The 18,639-nt window shown below is 35.0% G+C and overlaps 1 protein-coding gene across 1 annotated transcript in view; it reads right to left on the minus strand.

Annotated features, from left to right (window-relative positions):
• Window positions 1-1,840: 1,840 nt before the first annotated feature.
• FUT9 (fucosyltransferase 9) overlaps window positions 1,841-18,639 on the minus strand; it is a 246,564-nt gene continuing 229,765 nt past the window's right edge. The window contains exon 3 of the mRNA XM_019966980.2: window positions 1,841-14,839. Within this exon, the coding sequence (XP_019822539.1) occupies window positions 13,752-14,831 (1,080 nt within the window). The 5' untranslated portion in view covers window positions 14,832-14,839 and the 3' untranslated portion in view covers window positions 1,841-13,751. The remainder of the gene's footprint in view (window positions 14,840-18,639) is intronic.

Raw genomic sequence — 18,639 nt, forward strand, 5'->3', positions numbered from 1 at the left:
AGTTCCCTTTCCTGTCATTCATGTCCTGCTCTTCCTAAGACCCACCTGTCCACATTAAATGACATTCTTTTCTGTAGCCTTTCTTCATTTTCTTCTGTTCATTTCTCCCTCCTCTGAATGCAGTTTCTCCCCTAAGGGTATGGGTTATCTGAGGATAAATTATGGAATATAAAAGAGAAGAATTTGTGTCTTATTTATCTGTCCTCTTCTAAAATACAAAAGGTTCCTGCATCCAGGAGGCACTAAATCAATGTTTGTTGAATGAATAAATCACTGTTTTGTGAAAGAAGACAGTGATCTTCTTTCATATAGAAAGAAATTGCTTCCTTAGCTTCCATTTTGAAGTTACTATAAATTTATCAGTAAAGAATTTAATGAAATTATATGCTTCCTAAAAGTACCTGTTTCTTTGAACATATAATTTCTTGAAGCATTATGACATATACATGGGCTGCTTGCTAGTTAACATTTTGCTTTCATTTGTTTATCTGAAAATGAGCTGTTCTTTTTCTTTGCAACTGATTTTTTTTTAATTAAAATTTGTTTTGTTGTATCACACAATTCAGTTTTGTCTATCCATATTGACATTTTCATTAATTTTAGGACCTGTAGGAAGATAGTTCTATACCAATTGATATTAAACTAAAAATAAATGCACTTAATTTTTGCTCAATTTTCCTTATGGTTCATTTGCTTCCTGTGTATTATTTTATTAACCCAGAACAAAACAAGTTATAGGAGCATTCTCCAAAGAATGGTCTATTGCTTTCAGTTATTCCCTGAAAATAAGAAGTTGATTTACATTTTCCAAAGGAAACTTTGGAAACTTTATGCTCTATCCTGATCTGGAAAATTCATAATTCACAGCAACACATTAAGGTTAGTAAGGAATTCTTTAAGATCAATCAGCCAATCATTGCTTCAGCCTCTTTTAACCCATTGTTTCTAACCAGTAGAACTTAGTGGTTAAGCATTGAAACCTGGGATTAATTGCTTGGCCTCAAATTTCAAGTCTATCCCTTTGCAAATGTGTCAACTTGGGTGAGTGTCCCAACTTTTTGGCTGGGAAAAATAGAGGTATTGTTAGAACTGGTAGAGTGCTATAAAGATTAAATGAAAAAACATATCAGGTACTTAGAATATTGCCTGGATTATTGAAAGCCTTTGATATATATTTACTACTATTATCATTTATATTTGACCACAGAATTTACAAGAACTACTTGGGATCACTATAGGGTCTGTTTCAGAGATTTTGGGAGGATTGTTATAGACGTATTTGGTGCAGTAGCCACTCATGGGATGTCTGCCCAGATGAATTACTTTTTATCTCTGAGTGCTTGCCTACCTGGAGAAGGGATAGCTAACCTAAGTAAGAATGGCCAGTTAATACCTGTATGTGGTTGAATCCAAGTTGTAAAGTTTGGACTGAGGAGTTTTGATTTCCCTCCATGTTTGCTGAAATATACTATCTGCCCAAAGACAAGAAAGAAGTAAGAAACCAAGAGAAAGAAAAAAAACACTCCCTCCTCCCCACACACAGCAGAGATATACAAATATACACATGAGCACACAAAACACAGACCCACACATCGAGATATACATGCAGGCATCCAAACTCACACAAGATCTACTCACCCTGTAGAGTACTGTTGAGGTTCACGTCATTTTTTGATTTGGTATTTTTAATGAATGTATAAGCTGTAAGATTTATTTAGCTTTTAAATTTTATTTCAGTGTATTCAGGGAATCTAGATGTTAATGTAAGTGGAAAGAAATTTCCTCGAATGAATGATTTTGAATGTGAGCATTATAAATAACCAGCAGTAAGTATTGCACATTTAAATTGAATTCTTTTTATTTTAAATATTCACAGTACAGAGTTCATTAGGCCTGAATAGAACATCGTTATTTACACATCCAAGGAATAATTCTAGTGATAAATCAGTGAAGTACTTACACTGAATATAGGAAATATGATTGAAGAGATTTCTGCTTACATATACAGGCTCAAATCTTTTATACATTTATTTCTGCCTGGGGATCATAGCACAGATTGAAGTCACTATTAATTGGTAAACAAAATTTCACAAAATTATAACTATAGCAATTACATCATATATTTATAAGCCCAGAAATACATCAATGGCAAGGAATCCAAATTATAATGGCATTTTTAAGGGAAGAAAATCTCAAATGACATCTCCAGTTTAATTTGTGGAAAACACAAGTTCTCCAAATAGCTGAATATACAGATCTTCAATGGCATTTTGCCTCTCATGGCTTATTAACATATTTGCTTAGCTGCCATAATGTGTTATGCTATTTACAGGTTGAATCAATATAGGGAACAGTATGGTAGCAAACTAAGAGCCCAGATTAATGTTTGCTAAATGTCATAAACATACAACATCCTGGTCCGGGAAGTTGGCCTCCACATTGCTGGGACTTGTTACTCATTATTTGGATTACTGCTTGACTCCAAGATGTAGCAAGACTCAGTAGCAAGATTTTCACTTGGAATAGTAGCTAGAGTCAGGTTTTCATACCACTATATTAACTTCACTGAAGCTGTTAAAATAACCTGAATGAACCAAATGTCTGTAAATAAATAAATAAATGTATAAATAGGATCCCCACTGTTTTAATAACATAGCAGTGAAAGTACCTTCCAACAGTATACATGTTACCTTGATGTTTAAGTCACCAAGTGCTATGTTCTAGCCTTACCATATTATGGTGAATAACTAATTTCATTGGGTGTGGGTGCTGGTTGTTGGTCCACATTTATGATCAGTTTGGAATTAAGCCTTTCAAAAAGCATATTTTCTGAAAAAAGAACACAAAAGCAAAAATAAAAATAAGACTTTGCTGAATGGAGTACTTTCTGTTCACATGGACTACTGCAAATTATCAACATGCAGAGGCTTTGTCTTGCAGCCCAAATTCACATTTTTTCTTTACCCAAGTTACTGAGGAAAAGATTGGGTTTATCTTTTTTCCTCCTACCAGTTACACTGATTGGCTGTCCACACTGCCCGGATGTTCTGTGTTATTGCCCAATTTAGTGTTGTGCAGATCAGGCCTCAAGCTTTTTTTTTTTTTTTTTTTTTTTAATAACCCCACTGGCAGTAGTACTGATTTTGGCAGTGTCAAAAAAAAAAAGACATACCATTCTTGATTGTAGAAAAAGCTGCCAGAATATTGTGTTCATAGTATGGAATGAATTGAGATGAATTTTTTTTCATGCTTTATAATAGGAAAATGCTATACAGTAAATTGTATCATTTGCCAACAAGTGATTTTGTTGTATTTTATTGCCAACAAGAAACTCCAAGAAGAAAATTGGGAAGAGTGGAATTTACCACAATACACTGCAAAGTTAGAAAATAAGCAAAGTAGCATTGTCTATGGGCTCATTCACACCAAGAGTAACATTTTCACTTCTAAAGTTTAAAAAGGACTTTTGAAAGAATGTGAATCATGCACACGGAATGAGATGAAGCCTGTGGATGAGCTGTCAGTGTGAATCTCCCCAAAGTTGTGTGATTCACTAACGGCATGCATTTTTCACCCAATATAACAGAACCTTAATATTGTCATATAATTTCTAGCACATCTAGTTTCAAGCATGCACTGGCTACTAAAATAAGATTTTAAAGAAAAGCTGATGTTTGATATAAAATAATCATGTTTTTTTCAAGTGTGGAAAAATACTCTACAAAAAAATAAGTAGAAAAGTGATTTCTGATCAATGTATGATTTTATCTACAAAATTCACATGATCAATTAGTGTGCTTACAACAACCCTATTGGGTTTGCATGGCAATAATACACATACAGAAAGTTAAGAGCCTTAAACAACTATTAGCACAATGCAATTAAATCCTTATCAGAAATAACATGAACCTGTAAACTGTACATTTGGCATTTAGGTTTCAGGGTGTTTTTGAGTCTGTTTAAATATGACAATACAATAGTGCAAAATCACATTACATGAATAAAATACACAATTACCATCCAAATAGTTTGTGGATTACTGACCCTTACAAGTCACGTATTGGCTAGAATTGGCACATTTTGTTTCAGCATGATAGTTTGACCTTCCTTACTTGAGTATATGTCATTTTATTCAAAGTTACACTTAACCTACATTAAAAAAAAAGATATGGGTGACTTTTTATGTGTGTTCTTGAGGATATTAGGTAAGAAAAAGTATATAGAATCCCTATTCTTCACCTGTACATCTCTTTTGTTGCTTTCTTCTTTAGCAGCTCTTTAGTTATTGCCTGTCAACTTTTTTCCCTATGGCTCACTGACCATCCACGTGACCACAAGGAGGGGAGCAGGGAGAAAAGAAGAAAAATTCTAGGTGAATATATTACAGCTCATGTCCTGTGCCAGGCTAATTAAATCAGGATGTCTAACCAAAAAATTAAAATTTGTAAGAACTTCTCAGAGGATGATAATGTAAAGTCCACTGAAATCGGTTAACAGATGAGAAATCTGTGGCTCAGAAAAGCTAGTGAATTATGCAATAGATTGTGTCAACTAGAGTTTGAGTTCTGATTCACTATTCCTTTCATTGTTTCTTGTCATCATTTTTCTCATTCCTGAGCTTTGTGAACTTCAGTCTACCTGCAGACTTGTCAGCTCTTTATTTTTTCCCTTTAAAAACACTATACACAAGTTGTTTTGGATTCAGAATAAATCACAGTATTACAATGAAGATGGTAAATCTCAATAATTCCATTCAAATAATTTTGACTAGCTGCATTTCCTTTAGGAAGCATTACTTCTTACTTTTATCTGACACAAGATTTATAGAAAAAATTTACAATGACTCCACTAACCTTGACTCCTACTGAACCTAACCTTAAAAAAAAAAAAAAAAAAGAATTCTCTGATTGCTCTAGAGATTAAATTTTTTATTTTAAGAGTAAAAAGACATGTTGCTGTTTTCACAGTCCCCCACCCTCCCCCCGTCTCTATTTCCAATGGATTCCACATAATTTGCTAATCTTCCAGGGCAAGAGATTTTATTGATTTGAGTGTAGAGCATCTACAAACTAAAAGAGACTTTTTGTTTTGTTTTCTTGATGTTCTTTGTCCATGGATTCATTATGTTAAAAATATGTAAAATATGTGAGATATGTCATCTGTTATCTAAGAAGTGCACTGCTCCTGGTTTTATACAGACAACCAGATATTCGCAATTTGCTCAAGGGCTTTTGAAAACCAGTAAAGAAAGGCCTGATCTTATTACAGTCCCTGGAGACACGTATCCTACATTGGATGATAGTGAGCTCTCTTGCAGCAAAATTGTCTTGGATGAGGATGGCATCTTCAGGATTGTCTCATCTGAGGGACCAAAGGTGGCTAATGAGGCCCATCTGAGGTCAGGGGATGCACTGTTGTAACTCTGGCACATATTTCTTGCATAATGAGTAGTACTGGGTTGTTAATTTAGTCTGGGTACTGTTTCTGCCGAGCCTGCTTTTCCATCTCCTGCACTCTCATTAATCAAAATGGAATGCAGTCATGTGTAGAAAGCAACCACTGTTAATGTACCTCTGTGTAGAAATAGCTTTTAAAATATTTCAGATAAAACATGTTTTTCACAATGAGATTCAAAATTTTAGATGAATATATTACAACATATTTTATATATACACTTAGTTCAACAAATTGGTTGCCAGAGAACTCAGAAAAATGACTTAATTCAGTTTTTGAAATTTTCTGTTGTATCTGAAATGATAAATGTTTCTAATATTTTTTAAAGCAATGCAACTAGAAACTACTTAAAAATACTATTCTGAATATCATTTTTTTACACATTAAAGTTTTTCCTTAAGTCTAAGTTTTTGTGTTCTTATAGTACAACTTAGAAATTGTGCACACAAACAACTGAGATTATTCATGTCAAAACTCTTTTTATTATGAAACTAGCAATTAGAGGAGTCTTAAGCACACTCTGGTTAAGAATTATTTTATTTCTGCACCACTAAACAAATATATTCCTGCTTATTGAATGTATACCCTAATATTTTAAAAGAATCTTTTAGCATTTTTTAAAAACTTTATGAAAAGAAGACTTAATTCTCTTTCCTAACTTGTCTCATAACTAGTTCTGTGGCTAAACTCCTGGACAACTGAAATGAGCGATTAAGTCAAGTTGTTGAATATTTCTAGGCCCCTTTCCTTACCAGATAATGATCTCTGAGAATCTTCCTGATATTCCATTAACTGATTGAGCCATACCAGCAAAATTGACTATTAACTTATTGATTGTTCGTAAGTATGGAGAGAAAACTAGGTCTGCTTTGGGTTCCAATGATTTTAAGAAATGATGTATATGTTTAGTAATGCAAATCATACCAATATACGATGACTGTCAGCTTCCCACACCCCATGCATTACAGAAGATGTGAATGCACGCTTCCACACTATATTTGTTACACCTCTCCTAAAGATTATTCCTGTGGCTTCTTTAAATTTGCAATGATTCTTATACACTGTCTTCTTAGTGTTTTCAGAGTCTCAGAAATGAGATTGTGGAAATAATTTTGGATTCCCCACAATGACCTTTCTTTATAGTGGTGGTGGTAGTTTAGTCACTAAGTCATATCTGATTCTATCTGACTGTAGCTCACCAGGCTCCTCTCTCCATGGAACTTTTCAGACAAGAATATTGGAGTTGATTGCCATTCCCTTCTCTAGGAGATCTTCTCAACCCAGGGATTGAACCAGTGTCCCCGGCACTGCAGGCAGTTTCTTTACTGCTGACTCACCCAAACCATATTCATTGGACACCTTGTATAGTCACTTAAATAACATTTCATTTGTCCTCACACACACACACAAAAAACCATCAGGAATATGTTACCTCCACATGCATGTTACCTCCACATGCAAAATCTGAGGCTAAGAGAAGTAATTTAACTTGCATATAGTGAATGGAGGAGCTAAGATTCAACTCTAAATCTGTGGTCATCAAAAATCCACATACTGTACAATATAAACTTGTTGTTTATTGTGTACATCATAAGAAAAGATAGCCGTTATTTTATAATGTAACTTTAAATGGCATAAGTCTATAAAAATGTTGAACCACTATACTGTACATCATCTACTCTATGTATGCATGTATGTTATGTTGCTTCAGTCATGTCCGATTCTGTGACCCTATGGACTGTAGCCCACCAGGCTCCTCTGTCCATGGGATTCTCCAGGCAAGAATACTGGAGTGGGTTGCCATGCTCTCATCCAGGAATTGAATGCAACCCAGGAATTGAATCCTCATCTCTTATTGTAAATCAATTTTCTATACTTCAATTAAAAAAATTTATGTACTCTACCTTGCTACTATTTTCCAATTGCAAATTACTTTCTATTCATCAAGCAAGGACTTTGGAATATGGGAAAGCTTATCCTTTATGTGTCTCTTAAACACATATAGCAGATAAGCAGATTACAGAAACTTAAATTTTTATGGCTATAAAGAATTTTAGTAATCAGATAGTCTAGTCCTTTCATTGTAAAATATAAACATGAAGTTATAACCCAGAAAGACAATGAGAGGTTTTTTTCAAGATATATAACCTTTTCTTATCCTACTAATTCCTCCAGGCCAAGAATTGCTTATGTCTTTGGCGTAGACTGGTGGCTTTCAGAGGTGGCGTCACCTGTGGAGACCCTGCATGGAATAATTAGGCACAGACAATGCTTTGGATCTTGAAGTAGAGGAATGAATACTTTACTGACATATTTGAAAGATTCCAGTTTGAACTCAAGAAAGGTGATAGCTCCTATCAACTGAGCAATAGAATATTTCCCATTTAACAGGTGGCTAAGAATCAGACTTCAAAATTGAGAGTGTATCAGAACTATCTGGGGAGATTTTAAAAATACAAATTTCAGCTCCCATCTCAGACTCAGAGAATCAGAAGCTCTGCATTATTAACACTTTTTCAAATGATTCTCATGAAGTTCCAAAAACATGTGTGTGTTGGAGAACCATTGTCTTATGATGGTTCACAAAATATAGCGTGGAAGAATCTAACTTAGGTCATGCATTAAAAGCATTTTTTTTTTAAACTTACATGAAGAGATTCCAATTGCATAAGCTGGGCCTAGGAATCAGTATTGTTCATAAATACCTCTGGTTTTTCTAAGTTAGGTGACCCAGGAACCAGGCTTTTCACTAATATTGACAAAGGCAGCTACTGTTTGAGAGGTTCTTTTAAAATTCTTCTTTAAAATATATTTAATTTAAGTCAAATGAATAAATATATATTAGCCATGAGTTTAAAAAATAGCTCAATTGTCCAGATGTATTCAATCTGGCTTACTCAAATTAGCTCCACTATTTTACTGTCACCTGGGAATTGACTATGCAGGTCCACTGCTTTCCTGAAATTTTCGCATCAGTAAAAATTTTACATTATTCTGATAAGAATGTGGATAGTATAGAAAAATCTAAAATATTTTAAAATAATGCCCAATATATGGTTATTTTTCTGCAGGCAATTAAAGTCTCAGGGAATAGTGAGTACATGAATTGCAAAGGAAGTAGGTAGAGAATTAAGAGGAGGAAGGAGTTAAAGAAGCAGGCTTAGTTAATTGAGTACTTGCTATATTCAAGCACTGGATTAGGGTTCTTTCCAAATATTAGATTAATAATCAGTTTTATGCTTTAAATGCCTATTCAGAGAAGTAAAAGGCAATTCTCTTGGAATATTTACCTTTAAAATATTTTTTATGATGGTCATTGGAATTGCATTTGCAAACACACACAAACATCAATTTAGATCTTAGATGAGAAGAGTAACAGAGCTAAAAGGAACATTACAGACAGCAAGGTCCAGAGAGGTTAAGTGGTCTTCTCAAATTATAGTTTTTAGGACCAATAACCCAGCCTAGCATTACTAGTTCTGATTTAGCAGGCAAAGTCTCATTTATGTTGCTGTTGTTGCGTTGCATGTGTGCTCAGTTGTGTCTCTTTGCGACCCCATGGACTGTAGCCTACAAGGCTCCTCTGTCCATGGAATTTTCCAGGCGAGAATATTGGAGTGGTTCATTTATGCTGTAAACTGCTTTATATAATGCTTGTGGATATGAATTCATTCAATATGAATTACTGAGAGGAAGAAGACTTTTGGTAGTAGTGGAGCTTACCCATTTGTAAAATGCTACAAAATCTCTAAATGAGAGACACCAGGAAAAAAAAAAAAAAACATCTTAATTGACTGATGTTTGTGATGTTAAAAAAAGTGCAGTTAGGGAGGAAAGAAAGATATTTCTCACAAGCACAGTTTGGGAGAAACTTGCTTTATATTCTGCTTGCACTTTATATTCTTCTTAAAACTAATTATTCTTCCTATTAGAAACAGGTAGTATGTTAATATTTGAATAGAATTTCAACATGTTCCAAGTTCTTAATCTTTCTTGCACTGTTACTTCTTTGGGGGTCATAGAATGCAGTAAGACTAGAAAGACCTTAAAATGGCTTTCTTTTGCACTTAGGCAGCAAACTGACCAATGAAATAAGTATATCACCTCAGGTGGGTACCAAGAAGCTGGAACTCATCACATTTAAAAAAATATTTTGCATGGTCTCTAATGCAATCTGTTTATTCTTTCAAAAAATATTTGTTGAGACCCTCCTGTATATTAGGCACTAGATTTATCTTTTAGATTCTAAAGTTTATTGTGTTTAACAGCTTGATTATAGTTAATGCAGTAAGAAATCCCCTTAAACAAGATCAGAATTTAAGGGCACTCAAAGATATGATAAAGCACAAAGTCATAATGTAAGGATCTAAGCCTTGTTTTGGTAATTAAGTCATACAAAGACATTTTATGGATGATTACCTCAAGACTCATGGAATCTAGTTTGAAAACAGGTAGGCAAAAAGATCTCAAAAGTATAGTTTCCAATTCTTTCCATATTTAACCTCCAACTGAAGACAGGAATTTAAAGGGTCAGCAAATAATTTCTAAATATTTGGTTAATTTATACCTCAAATGCTCTGAGCTTTCTAAGCCCTCACAACAGAAGGCATTTCTATACATTCTGGGATTATCAGAATTTATGTAGTAAATATATAATTTTTAAGTGGATAGTGGTTTCTTATTTAGATAATTCTTTTCAGTTTGTACTTCATATTGTCAAATTTATGGCTGTCATAAACTATGACTGTCTTTTTTTTCCAGATATGCCCTACTCCTGGATTTGGAGAATTAAGTACATGTTCTTATTAATAAGGCCCATAATAATTAATATTTATATTTCTTTATTAGTAAGGCCTATAGTGAATAATATTTAAATATTTAGATAATTGAAAGTAAAATATTTTTATATTTTTAAATAAAACATTTTGAGTGGACTATTTTTTTTTTTTTATTCACAGTTTACCTCCTGGCAAGTTTGTTTTTATAACCAGCAGTTTTGCCAAATCTTTATCTTTCACCATGAGATAACCTTAAAAAGAATTGTAATCCACAGGATTTATTAAAGAAGTAGCAAAGAAATAGTCACCATCTTGAAGGTTGCATTTCACTTAAAATGTAGTGAAAGCCTACTTCCTTCTGCTCAACTCCTAAGATACTTAAGCCAGAAAGAATGCTAACAAGTTTCATGTTGTATTGACCATATGTATATATTTTTTAAGTCAAAATGCTTCCACACAGAGTATAACATTTAAAACCCCTAATAATTCCAATAAGATAGTCACATTTTTAGAATTGAGATGTACTTCAGTGATAAGGTAAGAATATGATGAAAAAAGAACACAAAACTGAGGGAGATAGTACTCTGAAATTCTAATCTTGGCTATGTCAATATAGCTGTGGGGTGTTTGTGTGTGTGTATGTGTGTGTGTGTGTGTGTGTGTGTGTGTAGTATGTGAACATATGTCTTAAATAAATATTATCTTTGAATCTAGTTACCTCATAAGTAGAATGAAGGGATTTGCTTGTAAACATTGCTATAATTACTTCCAGTCCTAAAACTCACTGATCAATGGACCTAGAACTGAAGTTTTCATTCATTTTTGGCACTTCAAATTAAGAAAACTTATTCTTTGGAGACTTGAGAATGGATTTTTAATATACAGATGTGCTAGTTAGTCACTTAGTATTATTGCCTTAGCTTGAGCCATATTATCAGAATGTAATTATAGTCTCAGACTGAGAAAGAGACCAAACTCATAGTTAACAATAAGGGTACTGCCCTCAGGTTTCTTGGTTCTTTGCAATCATGAGCATCCAAGGCAGTAAAGGCTTTTTATTGAATGCTTTTCTGCTTTTGAAGAAAGTAGATATTTCTAAATTTGTTAGTAATGCATTCTTTTTAGATCCCTACACTTTTTAGTAGGTCAAAAAGATAACAATGTAAACATAAATGTTTGATCTATTTGAACATGATGAAATAAATGAGGGTGGAAATCTTTCCTTATCTACGAGGGCACCTACACAGACATGCCATTTCTGGATGCTATCCAGTTATAAGAGATAATATGACAGGCATCTTCCATTGGGTCAAATGAATAAACAAAGTCTGTGGCTCATAAACTGGCCAAATAGCTAATCAGTTGGAGAAATTTATTATCTTATTTTCATTAAGTCAGCAGTGACTCATATAAATTTCATTCAGAGTATATGTGCCTAAACATAGACTCAAAGGAAGTTTTCCTTATCTCTCGACTTAATGTAAGTTTCTTTAAGGCAGTGATGGTACCTTGTTCATCTTTTCTCTGGTCAGGGCCTTGCCTGACACAAGGAGCCTGTTCAATCATGGGTAAAGGAATGAACCTGAAGATCAAACAGTCCTTCAACCAATGCAGTAATTTTCCTCTGTTCAAATCCTTCTAGTGGTACTGAGAGCTCCTTTCCTCAGAAGGCAGCCTGGATTGTTGGACATAAACTCCTGCTTTCTGAATCCAAATTTGCCTCTCTGTCTAGCTTACATTTGATGTAGAAAATTGTGGATTTGAGTTCTATTGATATAGAGGACTATAAGAATAATCCACAAACAGACTCAAATAGATGTCATTAGTACATTCTAACACTTTTGATGGGTTTTTGGTCTGACTGGAATAAAGTCATTAAAGATTCTTTTGGGAAATGGTTTATTTGAGAATCCCTAGAGTCCCATCATTTCACATCTACTGTTCTCTGCTTATATCCAGCCCTTAACTGTATGGAGGAGAAACACTGTATAGCAACTGCAAGTTCAGGGGTGAATTCTCTAAAAACTTAGTGTAATGAAAGTTTACTCAGGTTCTGTAAAACCCTGAGGGTGATGGTCATATTGCCATTTATGGATAATTACAAAAATGGATATAAAACATCATCTCAAGTTAGAAACTCTAGACTAGAGCTGTCACTTTATTGGAATAAGCAAAGCTTTTCTGATGACATTAAATGTCATCCATTTATTAACTCAACAAATATGCATTGAAGTCTCATTTTGTGTTAGCATGTGTTCCCTATTGACTCCCACTTTATTATGTTTAACATTTTATACTTAACACCTTGATGAAAATTTTATTTAGCCAAGTTGCTCAGTCGTGTATGACTCTTTGTGTCCCCATGGACTATACAGTCCATGGAATTCTCTAGGCCAGAATACTGGAGTGGGTAGCCTTTCCATTCTCCAGGAGATCTTCCCAACCCAGGGATCAAACCCAGGTCTCCCACATTGCAGGCAGATTCTTTACCATCTGAGCCACCAGGGAAGCCCTAATTTTATTTAGGCTCTTTTAAATAATAGGACAAACATCTCAAATATTCAATTTAGATGTCCATAGGTATGGGAAAATGTTTTAGACATTGGGCCTTTAGAAAAAAATATTTTAAATTGATATGTTAGAAACTGTACATAAATGTACCATTTATAAACATGACTTGTATCTACACTTACCCTTTTCCCTTGTCATTTGATGAGGTTATTTGTTTTATTATAATAATGAGTGTTAAGATCAGGAAGAAAACTATCTTAGCTTTTCTTAAGTGTTACTAGGATTATTTCCCAGGCACCAAAAATTGCCCCAAATTGGATATTTAAAACTACTTAAGTAATTTAGCTTAATATCATGAGAACAAGTGACTGCATTTGCAAGTCAACTTAATGAAAATAAACGAGAAGCCTAATAGCTTCCTGAATAGAACAGTTCTGCTCCACTATCTGGCTTATTCACTACATGAATAATTCTGCATTCACAAACGTATCAAACAGGTGAAAAACAGATCAAATAGAGAGTTATACATTGTTCAACTTCAAAGTCAAAGAGGTTAGAATTCAATTACAAATTGATTTTCCTTTGCTTCATTATGCCAACTGGGAACTAGAGATGATAATGTTTAATGAAAATATTTCATACTTGAAGATATGTGTCTTCATTTACCAAGTGGATGAAACAACTGATCAGTTTAGGAACAACAATCAAATCACAGTTACATTAGAGATAACAACAAAAATATGAAAAAAAAAAGAGGTTTACAAATGATAGAGAATAATAAATTATTTTTCAGGTCACATAATTAGGTATATATAAGATAATTTAAAACCAAGTGGAGTGATTGCTGATGCTGCACTCTTAAAAATCTCCATCAAAATATACATGTCACCCGAGAGAGTGATACAAATAAATTATGACACAAAAGCAGAATAATGTCTCTTCTCATCCTTAAAACCTGGATAATATCTCATCAAAATGATTTGTCAAATGTGTATATGATGGAAAACTTTAATTCCAAAACCATTTCTCTAAATTACCAACGGATTTATACTCTTGATGCCTTTTCACATGGTCACAAGCCAAGCATGCATGTGATTCCCAAAATCGAGGAAGATTTACTGTGAAATCTTTCCTCCAGTTAAAGTAACTAAGGTATAATTTATTGTTTTTGTCTACTTCCTTCAGATACTTAGCTAGCTCACTGGGAGAGTTATAATCTTCCACATGAATGAATGAATCTGCTGGAATATAATTCTCATAGTTTTCCCTAGATGGCCCCAAAACAACAGGCACAGAGCCAGCCAGAAAAGCATTGTAGAGCTTTTCTGTGATGTAATCTTTGTGGATTGAGTTTTCAAAGGAAAGATAAAATTTGCAAGTAGATATGGTAGGAATCAAATTTTTATCAGTCACGTATTCTCCAAATGCTTGCCCATAGGTATGGATTTCAATGCTTTTGCTTAGCTCATTGTAATACTTGACCCTGGCATGCTCAGGGTTCCAGTTACTTACAACCCAGCACACTAACTTCTCTTTGTTTGGCACTTCAAACACGAAGGGGTTTGTGCTTACGGTCAAGAAACCATAAGGCACTTGGATATCTGAGTCACGGCGATAAGTCAGAGTCAGGTTGAACAGGTGCTCAATGCCACTCTTCTGTGGTGTGTGAGTCGGTGATTCCAAATTCATCCAAATCCATTTCTGGAAGGGTGGCCTCGCCTGCTGAGGTAAATTGGTCAGATCCCAACTGATGTCTCGGTGGTGGATCAGAACTGCGTGAGACTTGTTGTACAGAGAACGGTCTGTCGTGAGATGGCATCCTTGGATGTTGAACATTGCTTGGCAAGATGTAAGGTCAAAGGTCTGCCCAAATGGCCACACCCAAATCAGAATAGTAGTTTCATTAAAATCACCAGTTTTGGTGGAGAAGAAATTTTTCATTTTCAGCACTGAGCTGGCTGACTCCATCGGGCTGAAGATCCAGCTGTTGGTGGGCTTGATGTAAATGAACAGACACACCATGAAGCAGGCCAGGATAATGCAGACAATTAAAAATGGGCGGAGAATTCCTTTGGATGCTGAGGTCATAATTTTTTCTGTGAAACAGAAAGGGAAAGAAAGATAGAGGAGTAGGTAGAGGTAGGGATGAAGAGTTAATCACAAATACATTTTGAGACAAATAGCTGGTACATCCTAAAATACACTTAATCACAAAATCAACTGCATTTTCTTTTCCAGTGTCACCAAAAACTAAACATAGTGTCTGCTCAATAAAATCAAGTTGCAAACAGTACCTGTTTCCTAAACACTCACTCTCAACTAGGCTTGGTGCCAAGCACTTTGAACACATTACCCCTATCAATGAGGTCTTTTATCCCCTCTTCTCTGCAGAATGAGGAAATTGAGGGCCCAAAATAGGTAGCTTACCCACTGAATTATGCTGTTTCTTGCCTTCTAAATCCTCTTTGAACAAGTAATACAAGCATCAGTAATCCATTGAGGTGCATTGCACATCAAGTTTACTGTCTTGATTTCTCTAATCTCTGCCCTTTATATAAGTGAGGGCTTCCCTGGTGGCTCAGTGGTAAAGAATCTGCCCGCCAATGCAGGAGACGTGGGTTCAATCCCTGGGTCAGGAAGATGCCTTGGAGAAGGAAATGGCAACCAACTCTAGTATTCTTGTCTGGGAAATCCCATGGACAGAGGAGCCTTGTGGGCTACCATTCATGGGGCTGCAAAGAGTTGGACACTATTTAGTGACTAACACTACCACCATTTACCCATGAGTCAAATTTTGATCAGTTTCCCTTAATAAGAACAATACCTGACAGTTATCTGGTGCTCCTTAGTGCCATGCATTAATATGAGGACTTACATTAACAACATATGTATTAATTTATATATTTACATGTCTGTGTATCTCTGTGTAAGTATATGTACTAACTCATTATATTTTCATCTCATTCATGAAGAAATTGAGGTCCCAAATGGTTAAGAAACTCCAAAGTCATGCATAGTCAGTGGCAGAGCATTCTTTTAAACACAGGCTCTGGGTCCAGAATCTAGGCACTTGATGACTCCATTTTTATAATCATTGATTTTCTAGGCTGCAGCCAGAGAATACAGTCATCTTGATGATACCAGAACGTAAGCTTCATGAGAAGCTTTGTTTCTCATGGCTATATCCTCATCACCAGGTTACAGTAGGTGCTTAATAGATGCTTAGTAGATGCTATATATACTGCATAAATGAATGGGTGGATTGCTGTGTACCTCAGGTGGATTCTCAAGGTATAAGCATTGGTAACTAGATAAATAAAAATAAACAAAGTATGAATGAATGAAATTATACTTAGTTGCTTTATTGGTATATTTAACACATATCACTCTATAGAATGAAATGACTTACAGGTATTCTTACCAGTAGTTGAGCAAATTTTCCCAGTTTTGACTCTCTTTGCTGCATCCCAAAGTTGGCATATAGTACATTTTAGTCCCACAACACTTTATTTGGCCAAATGGGAAAAACTGGTTGCTAGGCAGACACAATATTCCTTCCATTATGTGCCTCTAAATTTTCCTGATTCCTGGACATTTTGAGTTTCTTGAGGTTCTTCTTGTTAACTCTCTGCATATCATCTATGCTCTCAACTTTCCACTGGTATTGGGGTCAATTACTAAACAACAGAGCTGTTACTCAGTAACACCTGCTTTTTACAGAAGCTGTCAGAAAACTTTGCCCCTTGGAGCCAAATTGACTTCCCTTTGACAAGAACTTTTTCACCTATTCCTCATTACTAAAATTCAGTTGGACACCTAACATGTCTTGAATTTCTCATATAATCTATATTTTAAGGACTTGCAGTTTGTTACGATAGGTCTCACCAGAGACAGCAATACACATAAACATAAAGTTAATTTTAACAATAAAGAGTATAATTAAAGTCTTTAAATCATTTTAATACTTTAAAGTAATATGAAGAAATATAGTTTAAAGACTACAGCATTAAAAATAACAGAAACTTCAGTAAAAGTACTACTTGTAAGAATTGGCATATGTATAATTGCATTCTCCATAAAGAGACCTTTGGTCATACTTTAAGAATGATCTACTGAGCATTAAAGGATAGAAGAACTTGGAAAAGAAAAGGTTCAGGTTGTGATTTTCAAACCATAAATATACTTCAAGGTATTAGGGACAGAAACGTGAAACTAAGAATAGGAGACTTCTTCAAGGTGTGGTAATTCCACTTAGGCATGTGTGTGTTTTGAACCTTAACTTTAAATGGAAACAAACAGGAATATGCCTGGAAAAGATCTAATCTGAAAAGATACATGGGCCCCAGTATTCTTAGCAGCACTCTTCACAATACCAGAGACATGGAAGTAACCTAAATGTCTGTTGAAAGATGAATGGATAAAGAAGATGTGACACATACATAAAATGGAATATTGCATAGCCATAAAAAAGAATGAAATAATGCCATTTGTAGCAACATGGGTAGACCTAGAAATTATCATACTAAGTGAAGTAAGTCAGACAAAGACAAATATCATATGGTACTATTTATGAATCTAAAAAATGGTATCAAAATATCCTATTTACAAAATAAAAATAGACTCACAGAAATAGAAAACAAACTTATGTTTACCCAAGGTGAAAGGGAGGCAGGGATAAATTAAGAGTTTTGGATTAACAGATAAACAATGCTATATATAAAATAGATAAACAACAAGGTTCTACTGTATAGCACAGGGAACAATAACATAATGGAAAACAATCTGAAAAAGAATTCACTTCAGTTCAGTTCAGTCATTCAGTCATGTCTGACTCTTTGCAACCCCATGGACTATAGCCTGTCAGGCCTCCTTGTCCATCACCAACTCCTGGAGTTTACTCAAACTCATGGCCATTGAGTTGGTGATGCCATCCAACCATCTCATCCTCGTTTCCCCCTTCTTCTCCTGCCTTCAAATTTTTTCAGCATCAGGGTCTTTTCAAATGAGTTAGTTCTTTGCATCAGGTGGCCAAGTATCAGCTTCAGCATCAGTCCTTCCAGTGAATATTCAGGATTGATTTCCTTTAGGATGGACTGGATAGATCTCCTTGCACTCCAAGGGAATCTCAAGAGTCTTCTCTAACATCACAGTTCAAAAGCATCAATTCTTCGGCGCTCAGCTTTCTTTATAGTCCAACTCTAACATCCATATATGACCACTGGAAAAACCATAGCTTTGACTAGATGGACTTTTGTTGGCAAAGTCATGTCTCTGCTTTTTAACACACTGTCTAGGTTGGTCATAGCTTTTCTTCCAAGGAGAAACATGGTTGCAGTCATCATCTGAAGTGATTTTGGAGTCCAAAAAAATAGAGTCTGCCACTGTTTCCACTGTTTCCCCATCTGTTTGCCATGAAGTGATGGGACCAGATGCCATGATCTTAGTTTTCTGAAAGCTGAGTTTAAGCCAACTTTTTCACTCTCCTCTTTCACTTTCATCAAAAGGCTCTTTAGTTCTTCGCTTTCTGCCATAAGTGTGGTGTCATCTGCATATCTGAGGTTATTGATATTCCTCCTGGAAATCTTGATTCCAGCTTGTGCTTCATCCAGCCCAGCGTTTCTCATGATGTACTCTGCATATAAGTTAAATAAGCAGGGTGACAATATAAAGCCTTGACATACACCTTTTCCCATTTGGAACCAGCCCATTGTTCCATGTCCAGTTCTAACTGTTGTTTCTTGACCTGCATATAGATTTCTCAGGAGCCAGGTCAGGTGGTCTGGTATTCCCATCTCTTTCAGAATTTTCCAAGTTTGTGGTGATCCACACCGTCAAAAGCTTTGGCATAGTCAATGAAGCAGAAGTAGATGTTTTTCTGGAACTCTCTTGCTTTTTC

The sequence above is a fragment of the Bos indicus genome, chromosome 9 (assembly GCF_029378745.1).
Source record: "Bos indicus isolate NIAB-ARS_2022 breed Sahiwal x Tharparkar chromosome 9, NIAB-ARS_B.indTharparkar_mat_pri_1.0, whole genome shotgun sequence".
Classification (NCBI taxonomy): domain Eukaryota; kingdom Metazoa; phylum Chordata; class Mammalia; order Artiodactyla; family Bovidae; genus Bos; species Bos indicus.